General features: G+C 33.8%; 3 protein-coding genes across 14 annotated transcripts; 1 reads left to right on the plus strand and 2 right to left on the minus strand.

Moving 5' to 3' along the window:
* Positions 1 to 145: 145 nt before the first annotated feature.
* On the minus strand, positions 146 to 5,191 carry LOC100649976 (nardilysin). Of its 3 annotated transcripts, XM_003401643.4 has the most exons (14): positions 4,796 to 5,191; positions 4,634 to 4,722; positions 4,325 to 4,500; positions 4,111 to 4,224; positions 3,849 to 4,044; positions 3,567 to 3,772; positions 3,322 to 3,492; positions 2,717 to 3,060; positions 2,147 to 2,647; positions 1,933 to 2,083; positions 1,507 to 1,640; positions 1,055 to 1,433; positions 463 to 976; positions 146 to 391 (listed from the first exon to the last, which is right to left on the minus strand). In XM_003401643.4, the coding sequence occupies exons 1-14, from the start codon at positions 5,110 to 5,112 to the stop codon at positions 222 to 224; spliced, it is 3,462 nt and encodes a 1,153-aa protein (XP_003401691.1). In that variant the 5' UTR covers positions 5,113 to 5,191; the 3' UTR covers positions 146 to 221. The 3 variants fall into 3 exon arrangements, with proteins under 3 accessions (XP_003401691.1, XP_048269386.1, XP_048269388.1); XM_048413429.1 differs by lacking the exon at positions 4,796 to 5,191 and having other exon boundaries at positions 4,325 to 4,523; XM_048413431.1 differs by lacking the exon at positions 4,796 to 5,191 and having other exon boundaries at positions 4,111 to 4,252; positions 4,325 to 4,523.
* A 1,571-nt stretch (positions 5,192 to 6,762) lies between these two features.
* LOC100650223 (prefoldin subunit 1) lies at positions 6,763 to 7,771 on the plus strand. Its single transcript, XM_003401645.4, has 2 exons — positions 6,763 to 6,897; positions 7,096 to 7,771. Exon 2 carries the CDS (start codon positions 7,100 to 7,102, stop codon positions 7,478 to 7,480), a length of 381 nt encoding a protein of 126 aa, XP_003401693.1. The 5' UTR covers positions 6,763 to 6,897; positions 7,096 to 7,099; the 3' UTR covers positions 7,481 to 7,771.
* A 47-nt stretch (positions 7,772 to 7,818) lies between these two features.
* LOC100650421 (chromodomain-helicase-DNA-binding protein Mi-2 homolog) lies at positions 7,819 to 19,465 on the minus strand. Of its 10 annotated transcripts, none has more exons than XM_048413261.1 (24): positions 19,225 to 19,465; positions 16,909 to 17,000; positions 16,715 to 16,837; positions 16,339 to 16,632; positions 15,701 to 16,249; positions 15,445 to 15,607; positions 15,162 to 15,347; positions 14,901 to 15,090; positions 14,453 to 14,826; positions 14,202 to 14,371; positions 13,907 to 14,132; positions 13,347 to 13,810; positions 12,787 to 13,240; positions 12,402 to 12,719; positions 12,017 to 12,325; positions 11,668 to 11,936; positions 11,501 to 11,592; positions 11,239 to 11,443; positions 10,893 to 11,165; positions 10,542 to 10,820; positions 10,219 to 10,466; positions 9,864 to 10,149; positions 9,480 to 9,789; positions 7,819 to 9,395 (listed from the first exon to the last, which is right to left on the minus strand). In XM_048413261.1, exons 1-24 carry the CDS (start codon positions 19,259 to 19,261, stop codon positions 9,391 to 9,393), a joined length of 5,916 nt encoding a protein of 1,971 aa, XP_048269218.1. In that variant the 5' UTR covers positions 19,262 to 19,465; the 3' UTR covers positions 7,819 to 9,390. The 10 variants fall into 10 exon arrangements, with proteins under 10 accessions (XP_048269218.1, XP_048269219.1, XP_048269214.1 ...); XM_048413262.1 differs by having other exon boundaries at positions 11,239 to 11,425; positions 15,454 to 15,607; positions 19,225 to 19,464; XM_048413257.1 differs by lacking the exon at positions 19,225 to 19,465 and adding an exon at positions 17,452 to 17,679 and having other exon boundaries at positions 14,444 to 14,826; positions 15,162 to 15,341; positions 15,454 to 15,607.
* Between the last annotated feature and the right edge of the window lie 391 nt (positions 19,466 to 19,856).

Here is a 19,856-nt window from a genome sequence, read left to right on the forward strand (position 1 = left end):
AATTTTATGTTACTCCCCAAATTAATACTCTGTTATCTTATAAAAACGTAAATTGTAATAAGAATTATTAAAAATATTATTTGATAATTTCTTAAGTACCAGATTAATTAATCGAAATGGAACGAATGATTAACAATGCATCATCATTATTTGTCGCATCTTTATTCTGATTTCAAAATTTTGTTAAATATGACTATAAATTTTATTAGTTTTATTTAGTATCATAAAGTGGTATGATTTACAGGATATATGTACAGCTGGTTTTTGTACTTCTCAATATCAGTGATGTGCACCAAAGATTTGTCAGTCTCTTCTGTGGTAGGAACATAATTCAATGAATACTTTACCTTCCCATATTTCTCTACTTTTGTGTCTCTTTTAGCCGAATCGGCTGAAAAAAAATCGATAACGTTTTCATTTAATAGTATAATATATAGTACAATACAAAATCACTGCACTTACAATTGGCTGCATTTGCTGATGTTTCAACACCTTCGTTATTCTCTGTATCAGATGATTTAGCAGTTCCCACTACATGCACGCTTAATTTTCTGAAATTGCTCCCATTAAATGTGTGAGACTTCATCCATTCCCTCAACTCATCAATCTTGATACATTCGATCACACTCAATTCCTTTTCTATTCTATCAAACATGTAATCGCCACTTTCAATTTCTGACCAGTTCCTATTAACCTCTTCTTTCAAATGTATATCCGCACACCATTTTAATTTTATCATTGTTTCCTTAACGCTGTCTAACTCCTTTTCCGACATCTCTTTCAAAATATTATTAAACATCCCTAAAAATGCTTCTATCCTATTATCCACGTATTCGGTGCTGTATTTATCTGCCTGAGTGTACACTGTGACAGTATAACCGAGGATACCAAAGGTATCCCTTAATAGACAGAAGACATTGTAACCAAGTTGCTCCAGTGTTCTAAGTTGATTAAAAACAGGCTCTTCCATAATCGTCTAAGTTAAAATTAATAGAAATATTTACTACTTATTGTACAATAAATTTAAAGTAATATAATTTAAACTTATACTTACAATTAGTAGTTCGATAATAACTAACAATCTAATAGATGAGACATCGGATTGATAGTAATTCATTACAACAGAATTTATATCGATGCTATTGAAGTTCTTTACTTTACAATAATGTGAACCAATTGGTATTTGCGTCACCCTCACATGTGGCATAGTATTAGGCAACAATGATCCACATTTCAGTGCCTTTACACATTCTTGAATGTTTTTTATCACATCTTCTTTTGTCATGTTTCCTTGTACCAAAGATTGAATGTAAATATGATCGGTAAAGTGTTGAACAAAATTTTGAAATTCAGAAAATTCCACATTCTGAATGGCAGCATGCTTGTCCGCGGCTGTCCAATAGACGAGCATTAGAATTGATAATCTTACATCTCTGAAACAATTATGAAAAAAATGTAGAACATCTTAAATTTATTGTTTGTGGCTTTGTGAGAATCATTACCTACCGAACTAAGCTTTTGGGTTTTACTAAGTTATTATAATATTCCTTAGTTTGTTCCTCCTTCATCACTTCGAAGAATTCTTTAGTTATTAATGTCGGAATATCAGCTATACACTTCGCAATAGTCATTAACAAAAGCTACAAATAAAAATAAAAAAATACTAAATCAAAATAGCAATTATTCGGAAAAAATTATTATAAGTAGACTGTAAAATTTTATGCAATTATCAGTAATTTAAAGATACAAAAATGCATAGAATTCACATAATATTAAAGAACAGATAAAATATCCAAAGTGTAGTATTCTTTATAATATTTAATAGGTAAATCAAATTTCTGCCTAGGTCCTACTCTTTTGTATTCATTGTATTGTATTCATAAAAATATGAATTTGTATACAAATCCACAGTCTAATTATAAGTATCCTTACTGGTAACTTCTGATTGAATCCATTCATTTTAAGCATAATACCCTTTTCGTTCGTGTAAATAGCATAGTTTAATTCAGCAATCGTGGCTGGATACAATGTTTCCACTAACAGTTGCTTCAATATAGCAACAAATAGATCCATTATAGCTACGCTAAAATTGTAATTATTTCTGTATAAAATTCATGCTTCTTTCATAAAGATTCCTAATATTTACCCTTTCAGTGAACAAACAGCCATTGGTGATATGATACAAAAATACATATAACATTCAGGCAAGCCGAACTTCGGATCAGGTCGGTACCAAACTTCTGTTATCTCATCTGAATAGATTTTTGTGGGGTACTTTGGTACACCAGGTGGTATCGAGATTAAACTGAAATCATCCGTGATATACATATTGGGTAATGGTAAATGAAATTCAGGCAAAGGCTCCATAGTCTTCCAGCACTCTATCCATTCTTGAGGAATCTCCATATTTGTATATTTAGTTTTGAACCAAGGTTCCACTTTATCGAATTCTTCATCATTGAATTTTTTATCAAGTATTATGATGTTCACATCATTAGGTGTTAAATAATTTAAACAAGTTTGTATAGCTTCTGCATTATATTCAAAATACAATTCGCTGCCAGTAATATAATCACGAGGAGGATAATAATGCATATTTTCGCACAAATCTTCCACATATTCTACTGGCGGAAATTCATCTGTAAATCTATAAGGAAACCTTATCTATTAGTCATTCTAATTATTATATTAACAATCATTGATCACTTTAATGCACCTAAAATTCATTTCCTTAATTTGGCGGATCTCATCATAAATTCGTTTTTGTGGGCCTTCTTTTCGCATTAAATTGATGAATGAGAATGTGGCGTTTAATACTTCCGGTAGGTGTTTATGTCCTTGCTCCGTCAACATCAAAGACAAACTAAACAACCCGTACATCGAATTGTGTTCGAAGCCCCTTTCTGCATTTCCGCTGAAAATCCCAAGACACCACATCTTTTCCCTTAAGTAACTAATCAAAGAACCTTTTCCTTCGTATCCCACGATCCAGGAAATATAGTGATGCGGCTTGCTTTTATACATATCGTGAAGAGGTGGCATGCACCATGTCAACTCTACCTATAAACAAAATAAAATATAATCGCCATTACTAAGACTGCGAATTTTTATGCATTTTTGTATTTGTATGAATGTAACTAAACAAAAAGGAATTTAAATAGTTTGCTTTATCTACTAAATATTAATCATAAATACTATTTTGGACATTTCATATGTTTTTGCATATTATATGCATTGTGTATATTTTTACACGTTCAAATTTTCCATAAACTCATAAAAATTCGCAGTCTAGTTATCACTTCTAAAATTATGAAGACATACTTGGCAAACATCTTTTATAGGTTTCATTTTATAAATTTTTCTAAAACTTGGTGTATTAAACGAATCTGTACCCTTAAAGGGAGTAAAGTCATCAGGTGATAAGCCATTACTTGGTACATTTGCAAAGCATAGTATTACATAGTGTTCTAGCAGATCCAGTGGAAGTCTGGCCTGCAAATCAATTTTGTAAGTTAATATCATTTCTTCTGAGAACGAATTTCGATTTAGTAAAATAAAAGACTAACTTGTATGGCAAGTTTCATTCTGTGAGCACTGTAGTGACGCTCCCTGAACTTATGCAACTCCTCATAAAGTTTTTCATCAGTTACATTATCTCGTAATGTAATTAAATTACCCCAACAAAACTTTGTAGCTGGATGATTTGGCTGCGCAAAGCTACTAAATAATTGTTCTTGTCTACAATAGTCAGAGGGTAAGGCCATCTGAAACTCTATATGGTTTATTTAATCTTATTATACTAACTAAATTAAATAAATTTCATTATGTTTCACATTTTCAAGATATACCGCTTTCTATGGATTCACGTTCTCTCGTTATAGCATCCTTCCTCATTAAAGGTTTAATAAAAAATTGAGCAAAACGATCAAGAGCAGCTAAAAGATGCTCTTCTTGTATTTCAAAATAGAATGTTGTTGATTCACAATCAGTGGAGGCATTGTCTGATCCACCTCTTTTTTTAATAAACATATCAAAATCGTTTTCCTGTTAATATACATGGAAATTAAATAAAACTTCAGGAGATATAAGATTCTTTTTCGAAATGGATACCTCAGTATATTTCTCTGATCCCATGAAAATCATATGCTCCAAAAAATGTGCCAGACCTGGAATTTCTGGTGGATCACTGAAGCTTCCTACACCTACAGTTAATCCACATGCTGCCTGTGTAAGAAATATGCGTAGCAGCACACTAAGAATATTAATAATTCATATTTTTTTTAAATTGATTAAGCATCATATGGTGTATCGAAATAAAAGATACCATTTTTTCTTCTCCTTTTACTGGTTTGGTACAAGCACATGAATCAGCATCTTTGTCATCGTCTGATTCATTATCCTCTGTATCACTCTCTTCTCCACTTTCTTCTTCCTCATCCTCTTCACTTTCAGTCTCTTCATTTTCATCTCCTTTTTTATTTTCAATATTTATTGCATCCTCTGATAAGTTCCAAATATTTATACTTTTATAAATTAATGAATTGAAATAATAACATAAAAACAAATTAGTGAAAGGAAAGTGCTAACATAAATAAAGTTTTCTTTTGAATACACATATATTTGTTTTCTTTACCTTTATCGGTGCATTCATCATCTTGGGTACAAAAGGAGTGTAGGTCAGCAATTAGCAAAGCAGTCAAGCCATTTTCCAATTTGATCACTCTATAACATTCAAGAAAAGTAAAACAAATAATCAACATATGTACCATCTATTTTCACTACTATTTTTTTTTACCTGTACTCTTTCTTGTCATTCTCCGACTTAACAGGCGTTTCTAAATATGTAACTTTCTCTCGTGGTTGTTTTGAAACGCAAACGAAGGTTTCCTGTGTTTGATTTTCTGTTTGCATTTTGTCAATGACCATATTGAGGTTATGTTCGGTAGGGATGTTGGAATTTTGTATCGAATTAATCGAGCTTTGATTCAGTTTCAGTTTTTTTTCAGGAGGACCTTGTATCGATCTTGTTGGCATTATCGTTGTGTCAGGTTGTACATTAACTTTACATTGGAGAACCTTTATGAAAAGGTGCCTCCAAAACCGCATTACCATACGTGACTGAGCAATATGTTTCCAGCTATCTAGTTATCTAATTCCACCTTCATCTATTTCTATTATACTTCTTATATACTTATATCAAATTTCTTAAAATATGTATAATCTTTTCTTATTGTATTCTTATATATATTCTTATTTATAATATTATGTAAATATAATATTTACAATCTTCTTTTTTGTTAAATCTTTCGTTTCCTATATAAAGTACACATTAGCAATTTATATTTCCTTTTTTGTAATACCCTTTACAGGAATAACTTGATCTACAATTTAAAACTAAAAGTAATCGCTGAAATATAGAATTATCCAAAATTCAATTTATACTTTCTACAATCCAAAATGATTTTGCAATAATGTAGAATGAATTGCAAATGTTAATCTAAAAATATCAAGTCACAGTCTTATTGGCAATATTTTGTATCGATGATACATTTATTTAATTTCAAAAACAACTTAGAAAATTCAATTATAGGCACTTTATTAAATCAATTGTTTTATTTAATAAATAAAAAGAATAAGGAAAAGGAACTTTTTATTTTTCACTTCAAGTTATACAATGTACATATGTATATAGATAAAAAATATGCGCACAATAGATTTAGAATAGTAGTGACAACATTTTTTCAATGCATCAGCTGATTGTTAGTAGTTTTTGCCTAGTAGTTTTAACCACCATAATAGTGTGTCGTGGAGTAATAAGTAATTAACGACTATATGTAGTAATGAATCAACGTTAATATATGTAGAAAAAGCAATAGTATGAATGGATTTTTTCAAATTCGTGAGCTTTTTATACCGACCTCGCGATAACAAGTAATGAACCAATCAGAATCATTCCAACATCGCCGAATATTGGCGGCGCCACACGGAGTTGTCCGAAAGCAGCCGCCTATTGGTAATTCGAAAGCGAGCGATAAAACTGTGCTATATCATGATCTATAAAGATTTTGATCATTATTTTCATATAAGAAGAATTTTCATTTCATGAATTTTATGAATTTCAAGTTTGATTATGAAGTTTGATTATTGAATATGAAGTTTCATTTTATGAATTTCAATAGATATAATGTCATAAACTTAAATACATGCTGTACATATATAATATACTAACAGAAGAATATAATACTACAAAAGAATTTCTGTAAAAATGCTATATAGCTATGTAACTATATATGTTGAAATATCTCTGTAATCTTTCCTTTGATAAAAAGAATATCTTCAAAAAAAAAGTATTTTTATAACTATTGAAAAAACATGATCATACTATAAAACTTACTATAACTACAACATATTCTACAAAATTTATTTTATTGAAAGTAGTTTTTTTACTGAAATATTATTAATCATATCAACATCAATGTTGTTATAACATAAATTATTAGATGTAGAAATAAATTAAATAATCATAATTAGACTATTGATTTTTATTCACATTCATATTTTTGGGAACATAATTAAAAAGATAAAATCTCGATAGAACATTATTTTACCTACCAAGTATTACAGGAAACATTATACTTTAGATATTTTATTTATTTTTTTATATAATGTGTATTAAATAACCTTTTATATTTCAAACAACTATTTCTCTTTTATTAAAGATTTAAGAATGTAAAGTAAACGATAATTTACAGGAAATAAAAATACAATTTTTGATATATTTATATGGCATTACGACTGAACAGATCCAAATATGTATGTGTGTATTCTATGTATGCATATTAAATCCAATACGATTTTTGAAGGTTTTTTATCAACCCGCTAGGTGGAACCGACAAGGTATTTTGTTTTCTATCACATATTTTAACTTGCTCGAAAATATAAATAAATAATGCTAAAAAACGAAAAATTAATTATATTCGATTAAACTATTAAATATTTTAGTTTGCTTGACAATGAATTATCATCTGAAATAATTTATCTAGTAACTGTAATTCAACTCCATTTTCTAACCTATAAATATCGAAATTATTGCAGAGAAATGGCAAGGGAACCGGATGAGGAGTTAAGGAAAGCGTTCTCGCAATTGCACGAGAAAATGATTGATACCACGCAAAAATTGAAATTAGCAGATTTGCAAATTGACAAATTGAAACGATCTAAACAATTTGCCGAGTTGACAATGAAAGAGATAACCTCTTATCCTGAGAACACAAAGACGTACGAATCAGTCGGCAGGATGTTCCTTTTGGATGACATAGATAGCATAAAGGCCGGTCTCGAGAAACGAATGAAAAATGCTGATGAGAAAGTGAAGACTTTAGAAAATAATAAAACGTATTTACAACAGAACTTAAAAGAATGTGAAAACAACATTAGGGAAATGATCCAACAAAGACAGAATAAAGACACGTCTGGTTAAAAATATGCTTTGAACCTTTTTACCAAAATTATTGCCTTATTATATGCGTTAGAAAAGCTTCATATGTTAGTTTTTTATTACTATTGTTCACCATATCATTGCATTTTTGAACTTATGCATAAAATTATGTTTCATTTTCAACATATATAAATTATGAACAAAACAATTATAAAATTTGAAATATATAATTATGATTAATCGTTCTATTGTATTTATGAACTTTACAGCGTTTTGTAACCTTTATTTATTGTCTATATGCTAATTAATAAAACTTTTTATTATAACTTTTAATATGTTTAAAAATTTAAGAACCTACAAAAAGATACATCAAGTAGTAATGTGGTTTCTAATTATTAATTTATTCCAGCAGAATTAATACATACAACAAACGATATTCCGTGATTCGGCTTATATCTTTAATTCACTTTATACTCGTTCATTCCTCTCGCTCGTTTTCCTTTCATTCATCTTCATAGTCTCGTTCAGAATTTCTTAGCTAAATCCTAAATTACCCTTAAAATCTTATATGCCAACGCAGTAATTTGGCAGATCAATTACTCAGAAATTAAAATGCTTTAACATATCTCAAACTTGGGATAGAAAAAATTGAACAATATGTTTACTCAAGATTTTTTAATGTATTTGTGTTTCATAATTATATTTATAGTTGTTCCTTATTCTTCCTCTTTTTTTTTTACTAATATAATGCATGGGATGTGACGTGCTTTCTGACCTTATACGCAAGTGCTATTAATATGTACGCGTATATGTATTTTAGTATATGTAGTGCAGTAGACTGTAACTCGACAAGTATGTACAAAGTATATTTATGAAACAATCACGGTATTATCAAATTCAAATCTAAATCATATTTTTATAGTCACAGGCGTGACATTTTAATAAAACTGGCGATTCCTACAGAGTCGAATTACGTATTTATTACGTAGAGTTGTATCACCGTGTATATTATAATATTTAAGTATCAAACAGACTTCGTGCCTCTGTTCTCTGCAACGTGGTACTTACACAATACGATATATCTGTTTCTTTAAAAAATTTGAACTGAAAAATTGACGATTAAAGCATGCACGTGTAAAGAATCTTGCTTATTCAGTATGCAAACCCATGCATTACAATAGCATGTAAAATCGTGTAAGAAATGAAATCTGAATACATCACGTGAATGTCAGTCTTAACTAAGATGATTGCCATTGTTCGTCATATTTACGGTACTCTTATATGACGATACTCTGTGTATTCAGTATGCAATCCTAACTGAAATCCCTGAATTCACAAATACACATATCGGGCGGGGATAGGCTTCCAACTAATTAAGTCTTTCCGGCATCCATTAGGAAAATATTGATGCAAAAAGAAGTTGTGAATAAATTATGCCGAACGATTAATCGCTCGAATTAATTAGCGTACCTTATGTTTAAACTGCATAAATTTATGTAAACCTATATTGGTTTCTTAAATAAGTTGTTATTTTTGTTTCTATTAAGTAAAACGTACTTATCGTTACGATACGATACACACGCCGGTCGATGAAGAAATATAAATCATGCTCTTAATTAGCTTAAGAAAATAATTTATGCCGCTTTCTACAAGGACCGTATATGTATAAATACAAAAACATGATAATCTTGATGCTAAACGCCGAATGTACATATAATAAATACAGCAATAATGTAATTTAGATGTAACGTATTACGTCTATGTGTATGTGTGTGTGTGTTTGTCTTCGTTACTTCGTCAAGTTATAGAGCATCTCCTCTTTTAATAAAATTCAGCTAGAAATTGTAATTTACGAAAAATAATACAGCGCGCATGGACCTCGTCGAAAGGTAGTGATGACTTGCGCTATTACAAATTCTCGATTGAGCCACTGTTTATCAACCATTTACTATTCAAGCTGCAATATAAATTATTTTTGTAACAATCATTATATCTAGAAATCCGATATCTAGATTTTAGCAATCTGAAAGTTATTGCGAACCTGTGAATCCCTGTGGTGGTTGACCTGGTACTGAGTATTGTGGTCTAAAATTTCCAAAATTAGCCGCACCAGCGAATGTAGCCGGCAGTTGTCCGCCGGAGAAACCGGCTGGAAACTGTTGCGCTAACAGCGCTGCTTGACCCGACTGAGAACTGCTACCACCTGGTGCGGTTGCTGCCAATCGACTTAATATCGACCTCTCTGACATTTGAAGTCTTTGAGCAACAGGTGGAATGCGAGCTAATGTTGCTGGTAAACGACTCACGTCAGATTTCATGTCAGACAACAGTTCTTCCAATTGATTTAGTACCTGTAGTGAAACAATGTATAAAGGGGAATTACTGAAAGAAGACGATTATTTTCTATCCACAGAAATATATTTACTTTATGTAACACAGCATTTGCTGGTTTATTTCCGGCAAGGCTTTCTTTACTAAGATGTTGATGTGATTCTGCAAGGCACTCGACTTCGGCAAATCTTGCATTCAGGCTCATCGCAGGGTGATTAGGATCCTGCGTTAAGTTCAGGTACGCGGCTCTTCTCAATTGCTCTTCTATCACTAATGCCTGTTCCAACAGTTTGAAACGTCGAGCTAGGAATTTGTTTTTTATTTCTAAAAAGTTACCCTTGCCTACGTCCATCTTAAATGGTTCATTTATTATTGCAAACCTGCAAAATAATATTAAAATAACACGTTTATAATAAGCATATATTTTCCTATTATTGTTTATTTGTTACCTAATATCATTTTGGATATCCTGCCAACGACCATAGCCATGTGTAACAATGCCGGCCAGTAACCAATAATCATGTCTTCTATGCCAGATTTCGTATTCACGGCCAGGTACTGCAGCTTTCTCTTCATTTAACCATAATGTGTGTAATTCAGTGAAACCACCATCAGCTATGTTGAACATGAACTTGCGCTTGGGCTTCATCGTTTCTGAATCACAATCCTTTATGTCCTTATCTTTATTATCTTTCTCCTACAATGTAATATTAGAAATCTTATTAATTGTTTCAAATAAATTACACTGATTTAACATCAAACTAGCAAGTACCTCTCGCTTTTCTGTTTCTTCTTCATCGTCTTTAACGATAACTACATCTTCCTCGGAATCTTGTTTTGTTTTGCTTTCAGAGTTGTCCACTTTTTCATCGTGTTTCGCCACAAATTTTTCATCTGTAGCATCTGTCTTATCCTTTTCCTTATCCTGTGTTTCTCCCTCTGCATCCTTCTCTTCTTTCTTGATGTCCTCCTTGTCTTTATCTTTTTCCGTATTATTCTCCTCCTCTTCTTTAGATTCTTTTGATTCCTCCACATCCTTTGCATCAACACTCTGTAAAATAATTCTTCCTTTACTACAAACTCATTTGGAATTATTTAAGTTTTTACGATAGACTATACTAACTTCTTTATCCTTAGGGACTTCTTTACATTCTTTTACTTCAGACGTGTCTAAATTTGACTTGTTGGAGTCAGTATTCGTACTTCCAGGGATAGTAGTTGGCGTTGGAGTTGCAGCAGGACTCGGGCTAGGTGCATTAGAAGTAGCTGGTGTTGCACTGGTACTGCTAGTTCCAGTCGCTCCTTCTCCACCACCATCTACTTTCACAGGTTCTACCGGTTTGCGAATCATTTCTGGCATCGAGTAATATCCGTTTATGTGTTCGAATTCTTGCACCTATTACATAAAACAAAAATTATTAGAAGAAAGGAAAAGAAGAAAATAAAAAATCAACTGAAGAATGTTTTACCTTTTTCCTTATTAAAGACATTACACCAATTCTTGTTAAAACGTGCTGCCTGCTAAGACCTTCTCTCGGGACACCATCGGCAAATGTTTCGGCATTATCCGCACCAGGTTCACATAAATGTCGCATGAAAAGGGAAACGTAGGCCTTGAAATTCTTCTCCGACTTGCCTCTCAGGTCTCGTACCAACCTGAAATGCGACAATATACTTTAACAGTACTTTAAATTTACTGATTGCGGAATACATTTCGAGCGAGTAACTAACCACTGAGAGTTAAACGCGTCCTGCGGTGGCATACCGTAACGCATAATCGCGTTCAGGAATGCTTTCCTTTGTCTGGCATTGAAGCCTAGTACCTGGATTTAAAAAACCATATTATAGTATATATCTTTCATTAATTTTTAAATATAAGAAAAATTATGTAAACCTACTTCAATGTTTCCATTAACTCTGGCAAGCAATGGAGGGAGAGGTCGATCCTTTTCGTCTCTTCTCTCTAATCTTCGTCTGCTTCTGCGAGATAACAGATCACCATCACCCTTTTCGTCAAAGTCATCGTCTTCTTTATCGTCATCGCTAGGAGCACTAAAATCACTATTGTAATCAGAAAGATTCTCCTGCCATGGTTGATCATCCCTTGTACTTTGGTCTCCAGTTACTCCTCCATCATTATAGTTCACTTGCTTACGTATTCGTTTACCTGAAAATAATTATTACTTTGTAATGACCAGAGAGAGGTGGAAAAGAGTATTTACAGGCAAAGAAATAAATTATACATACCTTTTCCAAGTGTTCTGGCAATGTCTTCCTGTTGTTGTTCATAATGATGTCTCAATAATTTGATCCAATAAGCTGGATCTGTGTTCTCAGCTTCCTGTTTAATAATCTCCGTGTCCGCTTCTTCTTCCGTTTCACCTTCCTTTGTTACGTACGATGCTACTTTAAACGAACTTAGATACTCGTTGGCCCAGTTTTCTTTCTGTTCGATACCTTCCTTGCTTCTGTCTAACAATTCAGCCACAGCTTTGTCATCATAATGAATGGCTTCATCCTCTTTGCCTTCCTCCTCTTTGAATAATTCCTCAGTTCCTAATACGAATTGAAATTATAGACAAATTCCATAATTTTAAATTCTATTTTATAATCTTTATTTCAACGACATTACCGAATCGTAAAATGTCGTCAAGTTCTTGTTTACTGAAATTGGCGCCTTTACCACCCATTCCAGGTCTCACAACTAAATGTGTTAACATCATTTTACGCTTCGCCACTTGTGTAACTCGTTCTTCGACAGAGTTGCGAGTTACAAATCTATAGATCATGACTTTATTAGCTTGGCCAATTCTATGTGCTCTACTAAAGGCCTGAATGTCGTTGTGTGGATTCCAGTCGGAATCGTAAATGATCACAGTGTCGGCAGTAGCCAAGTTTATACCCAAACCACCAGCCCGAGTAGAAAGTAGAAAAACAAACTGTTGCGCGCCTGGTAAAAAAATTGATTAATTTTCCGTTGATGATTCATTAAAGATACAATAAAACTATCTGCTCACCAGGTGCATTAAATCTGTCAATGGCTTCCTGTCGTTGAGCACCAGTAATGTTACCGTCTATTCTTTCATACTTATAACCCTCTCCTTCTAAATAATCTTCGAGAATGTCCAACATTTTCGTCATTTGAGAAAAGATCAAGACTCTATGTCCATCATCTCTTAATTTCTTTAACATTTTACTCAATAGAACCAATTTTCCTGCTGCTTTGATTAATGCAGACGTTTCGTAACTTCCGTTTGGTGCGGTTGGTGCTTCTTGAGATGCGGCTGGAAATAAGTAAGGATGGTTGCAGCACTTTTTAAGATCCATCATGATATTCAATAGCGACACTTGTTGACCTCCCCCCTTGGGATTCAGCGCCTCGAAGTTCCTCGTCAATATATATTTATAATATTTCTTTTGCATAGGCGATAATTCGACACGGACAATGAATTCTGATTTACTCGGCATATTCTATGAATAAAAATGATTAGTATAACTTACATATTGAATTTGTGAAAAAAAGTATATAATACATCCTACATAATACCTACATACCAACATAGTACATAATACATACCTTTAATACATCAGCCTTTAATCTCCTCAACATATGTGGTCCGAGTAGTTCATGCAACTTCTTCACTTGTTCTTCTTTCGAAATATCAGCGAATTCATTTTGGAACGCAGCTAAGTCATTGAATTTATCACGACAGAGGAAATTCAAAAGATGGAACAATTCCTCCAAGTTATTTTGCAAAGGAGTTCCAGTTAACAATAATTTATACGCGATATTATAGGACGCTAATAGTCTAAAAAATTTCGACTGGTTAGATTTGAGTCTATGCGCTTCGTCTACTACTAATACAGCCCAATCTATCGATCCTAAGCACGCAGAATCAATTGAGATCAGCTCATAACTGGTAAGAAGTACATTGAACTTAATTTGATTCGATCGGATCTTCGATGCTCGGCCACCACGAACAGCACCCTCTTCGAAAGACAATTCATTCTCACGAATCACTATACGACTGTCCTTGTCACCTGAAATATATAAATATATTAATATAAAATATTAATTAGCAATGAAAAAATCAATAAACACATTTCCATTAATTAAGTTCATATATACGTACGTACCAACGTAAGTAACACAATAAAAATCAGGTGCCCAGGTTTCAAATTCACGTTCCCAGTTAATGATAGTTGATAGAGGAACAGATACAAGGAACGGTCCCTTGCAGTGACCTTCTTTGTATAATGAATACAGAAAGGTGATAGTTTGAATGGTTTTTCCTAGACCCATCTCGTCCGCTAAAATAGTGTCTATACCTTGGCCCCATGAATATCTTAACCAATTCAAACCCTACAAAATTACGAAATTATAAAAAAAATCATTAAGAAATAAATACTGTAATGAAGATAAGATATATACTTCCAGCTGATAAGGATGTAACTGCATTCCAGTCTGATCCAGATATTCTGGCTGTCGTTCATACTTTTTCTTTAGATCTGTGGTAGGTTTGTCAGGTGGAGGAGTATACCTCTTAGGCGTTCTTTCTTCGTCATCGATGAGTTCACGAGTCTTCGATTTCTTGCCTTTACCTGAATATAATGTATGTGTCCATTTCACAGCTCATAATGGTGATTGTAAAAAGAAAAAATAAATTAACCGACTCTTCTCACCCTTCTTGCCCTTGCGGGACGAACTACCATCACAACAGTTTGCAGCTCTGAGATCCAAGTAATATTCGATAGCTTGCTTTAACCCAGGAATATCTTCATGCTCATCCTCCCAAGTTGCCTGATCGTATCCTAATTCCCTCCATTTAACGAGATACGTCGCTCTACCATCTCTTGAAAGCCTATGATTAATTACTCGATGCACTACAAGCCACTCTGGCCGAACTCCGTAACGATAGAATCGCTCCTCTAAATTGTATTCATCCCTATTAGTTGCAACGTCCTGTTCTTTTAAACGTTTTACTCGGGAATCGCTTTCGTCTAATGGTTCCTCCAACTTCGGTGGTTCGTCCATATCATATTTTCGTGAATAATTTCTAAAGATCACAGTAAAATTTAAAACAATCATAAAAAAAGGATTAAGCATACTATCTTTCAATAAGTGCCATACCTAAACATGAGAGGATGGAAAACATCAAGCTGTAATTCTGTGATCCAGTCGCAATGCCAATAAGACATATCTGCCCATTTCACGAAGAATTCGCGTATTCTACGTTGCTTAGGAGCAGCTTTACTTGTTGATGGCTCCTCTGAAGGTGTTTCTGGGCATTCCTTCCACCTCCATGTTAAGATCTTTGCAACTATCACATAAAAGATTAAATATTAGTTATGAGTATGTGATGCATAATTCTTTGTCTTAATCATACAGTACCTTTTCCACGTATAGGTGGACAAGAACATCTGGGACACTTCCAGTCGCCATCAGGAATTTCTGAAAGTGGTGGATTCAAACAATGTGTATGGTATGCGCTAGTACAGCTATCACAGCATAGCAATTCACCACCATCTTTACATATTCTACAAAATTCCATATGCTCATCATCGTCTTCAGCTGCACCTGAAAATAGAATTAATAATCCACGATTCGTTTTGATAGTTGAATACACATCAGCGTGTTGGGGAGGATGGAAGGTTTGGGGTTACAAGGAAGGTACCTGCAATACCTTCTCCTTCACAATGAGGACAACTCCATTTTCCTTCCGGAGTTTCTTCTAATTCAGGCTCTAGACACACCAAGTGATAAGCTCTAGGACATGTGTCGCATAGAATAATTTCTCCACCTTGTTGACATACTTCACAATAATCTTGATGATCAGTCTGCATAAAAAGATATAAATATCATAAAAAATTCAAAAGTTTCATTGACATAGAAAATATAACCGGTATTAGTCAAAAGCAATCTAATTATACCTGAAGACCTTCTTCCCCATCTGGAAACTTTGACGTGGTTTTTGTCTTTTTCTTCTTCTTAGTCTTATTTCCGATTTTGGTCTTTGCCTTCCTGCGAACAGGTGGTTCTGCTGGTGGTTCAACCCCACTTTCTTCTGTGTTTCCTTTGTTCGTTCCATCCACACCAGTAGGTTCCTCCGCATCTGCCAACATTTGCTCGAATTCCATGTCTGAATCTCTGTCAGTACCAACACCACTACCCTCTGCTTCCTCATCGGAGCTCCCTCGTTTACGTTTTCCAAGTTTGATCTTCAGTGTTGGTACTTTAGAAGCTTTCTTTCCCTTCTTCGCTCTCGATCCTCGTGATTTCCGTTTTCTATCACTATCTTCGTCATCGTCTTCTTCATCTTCGCCTTCCTGGACCGCACCACTACGATTTGCCCTTGCATTTCTACTATCTTCATCTACATTTGCAGAAGATACATCCGCATCTGGCTGTGTGTGAGGATTTAACTCAGAAAAATCACGCCATTTGGCAGCCACTAACATCATAAGTTTCGACATTGGAACCTAAAAATAAGCATAACATAAAATATCAGAAGTAAATAAAATATCGAAAAAATAATCGCTTGAGCTCATTGCTTTTACAAAAAATTTACTTTTGGATTCTCTTTTGCTAGTAGTGGTCTGACATGTTGTTGAAATAATTTATAGGTAGTTAAATTCTGGAAATCTGCATCAGTGTATTCAATTTGTACATCAGTTAATCCAAATGTGTTACAGACTTCCTCAATCGTAGGCATTCCTGTTGTGGGTTCCTGGCTAGGAGGAGCAGGTGCATTGTGACTAGATGATTTCCTGGAAGAAGATTTTCTACTTTTTCTATTTCCAGCATAGTCACTATCATCACCAGCTACATCACCAGTTTCACCGCCTCCTCCAAAATCACTTTCCTGCATAAAGAAAATATGAACATTTAAGTTATTTTTATCAGTAAATTAACTATGTTTTAGGAAATAAAATAAAAGTAATTACATCTCCAGAATCGGATTTTTTCTTTTTCTTCTTTTTCTTCCCTTTCTTATCTTCACTACGAGCTTTTCGTTTTTTTCCTTTCTTCTTCTTTCTTTCCTCTGGTTCATAATCATCATCTTCTTCCTGCATAAAAAAAATGTTTCAAACAATGTTTATAATTTAATCAATGTTTAATGTGTATATAATATACTAACTAGTCTTTGAGATTCTTCTGCATCGGATGAACCATCCACTTGTTGGTTAATATTTGAAACTTGACCTCCAGTTTCATCTATATCGTCCTCTCCTAAAAGTTCATTACATTAAAAAATAAAGAAATTATTTTAAGAAAAAATAAAAGGACTAATTAGGACATTAAGATACAATTATCAATAAATATATAAAGTCATTTATAACACGAAATAGATAATTTTTCGAAATAAATAATGTTCTATAGTATTTCTAATATAATGATTTTCATGTATGATTGATATACTAAGCTACATTTTCACTGGCTACCTCTGACTTACATAAAATCAATATCTGTATTCATTACAATGTAGGTTCAAGAATAGTCAATGTATACATATATTTTTCCAACAAAATTAATATTTCATGTAAATCAATACTTTACAATTTGTCTGCAATAGTGTATAAACATATATTTATCAATTCTTTTAAAAAGAATGACTTCATATAATCCCACGGATTCAAATTAATCCTATATATTAAATATATGTAAATATTTCGAATCGAACCGTCGAAAGAACTATTTTCCATCACAGTACCGCGACGACATGGCACCGACAAATGTTTTGCCATTCGTTTTTCCAGAAACCCGAGTAATACGCGGCTTCAATTCACTTTAGAAAATATATTTCTTAAAAAATCGTAATACAAAATACTTGAGTCAGAAAAAGAAAGAGAGAGCAACATATAATTGGAACAAATGTTATTGGACGGGACGTTCGACTAGCAAAACGGCGGCGGACTGATAATTGCCAAATCGATAGTAACGTTTTATAACAAACCGATTTTTTATTCCTCCGAAGCGATCAAAATGATAAAACCAGCATAAATACAAGCTCTCTGTACAAAAGCGAGTTTGCGCGCATGCATAAGTCTCGTTTGAAAATTGAGTAAGCTATTAAGATTGGACAGTCGAAATGTATAAATTATTTTCGACTAATCCACGTTCGATGAATGCTTTGTAAGAGAGTATGCGTCCGCCATTTTCTTCGAAAGGGCTCACAACATTGGAGAGAGAGAGAGAGAGAGAGAGAGAGAGAGAGAGAGAGAGAAGCCTATATTTTATATTCATAATATTGCCGCGGATTCTGATCTCGTTCGTTCACTGATTATTCTAAAAAATCCATGATCGAACCTGTGATCACGATATACCGCTGCAATTTTTAGTAAGTCCCGGAAGACGATATCCTCGAGAAGCTCGCACCGGTCGCTTATATATTACGATTAATAGTGTGCGTGTGTATAATGAATACGCACACAACCGTACCAGATGGTCGGAAAACCGAAGCTAGCATTACGAAATTACTCAAAGATTTCGTTGAAAATTAGAATTATCACTTTACATTGTTTTTTACTTTTTCTGTAAAGAAATTGGATTTTAAATAGGAATCCTCCAGATCGTTGAAAAACACACGATGAATGAAATTATCTTATTACTCCGCAGTTGAAGTAGATTAAGATTGTACTGAAACTTCTTTGCATGAGAAAACAGCGTGACCCTTTTGACTTTTTCGTATTGAAAAAACAACGGTTAGAACAAATTCAAATGCGTACATAGGATTAATTGTACAATGAAAAATCAAATAATGTAGCGTTAATTATGTAAGGGTCATGAAATATTGCGAAAACACCGTGCAACATTCAATATTTGACAAGTTTTTAATTTGTGATTGATTTAAGCAAAAATCTCACTCAAGCGTTAGAAATCATTTAGCTGTCGAAATTGATGCATCAAATCATAGTATGATTTAAAATGTAATTACTGTAGAAAATTTGTTGAAATCGTGGCAACAATTTGGTACTAATGTACCTGTAACTGTAATAATATCTAAAATAAGTAAAAGTCAGAGAACCATGTGATTTCTCTTTAACTATCGAATGTAAACAATAACCTATACTCGGATGATTATTTCGTTACATTTGCATGACGGTTACAAATACAACACGAATATGTATGATACATTAAACCGTTAAACAGAATATCGTTACATGTTCGTGAGATTATTGACAATTCGAAGGTTAGTTGTTCCTTTACAAAACAATGTAAGACCTGTCGAATTGAAAGGTTAATTGTTTTCTCTGGACAATTTAATCTGCCATCAAGTTAGACAAAAACACTGGAGAAATCACGTTGAAACGCGCAACACGCGACAGCGCGTGAAAAACCATAGAAGGATCAATTGACATGGCAGCCATCGTACGAAAAGCGCGCGTCCTGCGTGCTCTCGAGGATACAACTTTCCGGTAGTATTCGTGATCAAGTGTGCCCTCGTCGCACTTACCCGCGTAACTCTCGTCCACCTCCTCATCGGATGCCATTCTTTAGTACCTCGACAAACTATACGTTCGAGGAAATACCCAAGATTATTATTAATAGTCACTCACTGACTAAGATGCTCACCGTAGAAAAACAGTACGGAAATGCGACATTAAACGTTCGTGGCTCTCGGCGTTTCAGTTTCGGCGTGCCGTCACACTCGTACGTGCACCGATGTGCACCTACTGGTCTACGCTTCTTCTTTCACGCGATTCGTCAGTTCTCCTCATTCTTCCCCCCCTCCCACTATCGCGTCGCGATCTTTCTCCCCCTCGCTTTCCCCTCCCGCCCTTCACAGAGAGTTCGTTTCTTCCCCTCTCTTTCTTTTTCCTCATCTCCCCCATTCGCCCACCGTTACATATAACGCGCTATAGCTGAATGTATACCAATGGTCTGCCCGAGTCTACCGTGTTGCATTTATTTCTTTTTACCCCTCCTTCCCTCCTCTATCCTTCATCCTCTCTCTACCCCCTTCTGATTCCGCAGAATATATGCTTTTTAATTTTTAGAAAAAGAGATCTTTTTCAATAGCAATGCATTTCTGTGTACTAGTCACTATACTGACCCCTACTCTTACTTATTTTTCTCACTTTTTCA

The sequence above is a fragment of the Bombus terrestris genome, chromosome 16 (assembly GCF_910591885.1).
Source record: "Bombus terrestris chromosome 16, iyBomTerr1.2, whole genome shotgun sequence".
Lineage (NCBI taxonomy): Eukaryota > Metazoa > Arthropoda > Insecta > Hymenoptera > Apidae > Bombus > Bombus terrestris.

What these genes read in the sequence shown, in the direction of transcription:
- LOC100650421 (XM_048413254.1), bottom strand. Translation starts at nt 17,515, where the DNA reads ATGGCAAAACATTTGTCGGTGCCATGTCGTCGCGGTACTGTGATGGAA. An exon ending in TCCACCTATACGTGGAAAAG is followed by an intron (nt 15,091 to 15,161) that starts GTACTGTATGAT and finishes TTTATGTGATAG; the next exon opens with TTGCAAAGATCTTAACATGG. An exon ending in GACGCGTTTAACTCTCAGTG is followed by an intron (nt 11,444 to 11,500) that starts GTTAGTTACTCG and finishes GTACTGTTAAAG; the next exon opens with TATATTGTCGCATTTCAGGT.
- LOC100649976 (XM_003401643.4), bottom strand. Translation starts at nt 5,112, where the DNA reads ATGGTAATGCGGTTTTGGAGGCACCTTTTCATAAAGGTTCTCCAATGT. An exon ending in CTATAAAAGATGTTTGCCAA is followed by an intron (nt 3,061 to 3,321) that starts GTATGTCTTCAT and finishes TTTTGTTTATAG; the next exon opens with GTAGAGTTGACATGGTGCAT. An exon ending in ATTAAGGAAATGAATTTTAG is followed by an intron (nt 2,648 to 2,716) that starts GTGCATTAAAGT and finishes GTTTCCTTATAG; the next exon opens with ATTTACAGATGAATTTCCGC.
- LOC100650223 (XM_003401645.4), top strand. Translation starts at nt 7,100, where the DNA reads ATGGCAAGGGAACCGGATGAGGAGTTAAGGAAAGCGTTCTCGCAATTG.